We start from the raw sequence: 275 nt of genomic DNA, 5'->3' as shown, positions 1-275 counted from the left end.
TTCCAAGTCAGCTGGATTAAAATCAGAGGATGACATAAATCAATATAGTAGATAGTATATTTATTAACAAAACAGTTATATTTTTTTACATTACTAGTGCAGTCTGATACGCGAGTGTTTGTTAAAACAGTTAAAGGAAACACACAGATGGTGTTTATGACTGCATGTAACTAGAGGTATTAATGGTAACAGAAGAGTCTCTGTGGGTTATTTACCTGGGTGTACTGTACAGGTTTGAGGGAGTTGAAATGATGCCACCAGAGCTTCCTCCGAAA

General features: G+C 36.0%; 1 protein-coding gene across 1 annotated transcript in view; it reads right to left on the bottom strand.

Annotated features, from left to right (window-relative positions):
* Positions 1-47: 47 nt before the first annotated feature.
* Positions 48-275, bottom strand: part of LOC119587511 (ATP-dependent RNA helicase A-like) — a gene marked incomplete in the record, with an annotated part of 1,185 nt that continues 957 nt past the window's right edge. Inside the window, 1 exon segment of the mRNA XM_037936238.1 lies at positions 48-275. Within this exon segment, the coding sequence (XP_037792166.1) occupies positions 212-275 (64 nt within the window).

This window comes from Penaeus monodon, chromosome 22 (genome assembly GCF_015228065.2).
Source record: "Penaeus monodon isolate SGIC_2016 chromosome 22, NSTDA_Pmon_1, whole genome shotgun sequence".
In the NCBI taxonomy this organism is placed as follows: Eukaryota; Metazoa; Arthropoda; class Malacostraca; order Decapoda; family Penaeidae; genus Penaeus; species Penaeus monodon.
The sequence above is the reverse complement of the archived record's forward strand: the minus strand, read 5'-3'. Positions and strand labels throughout refer to the sequence as shown.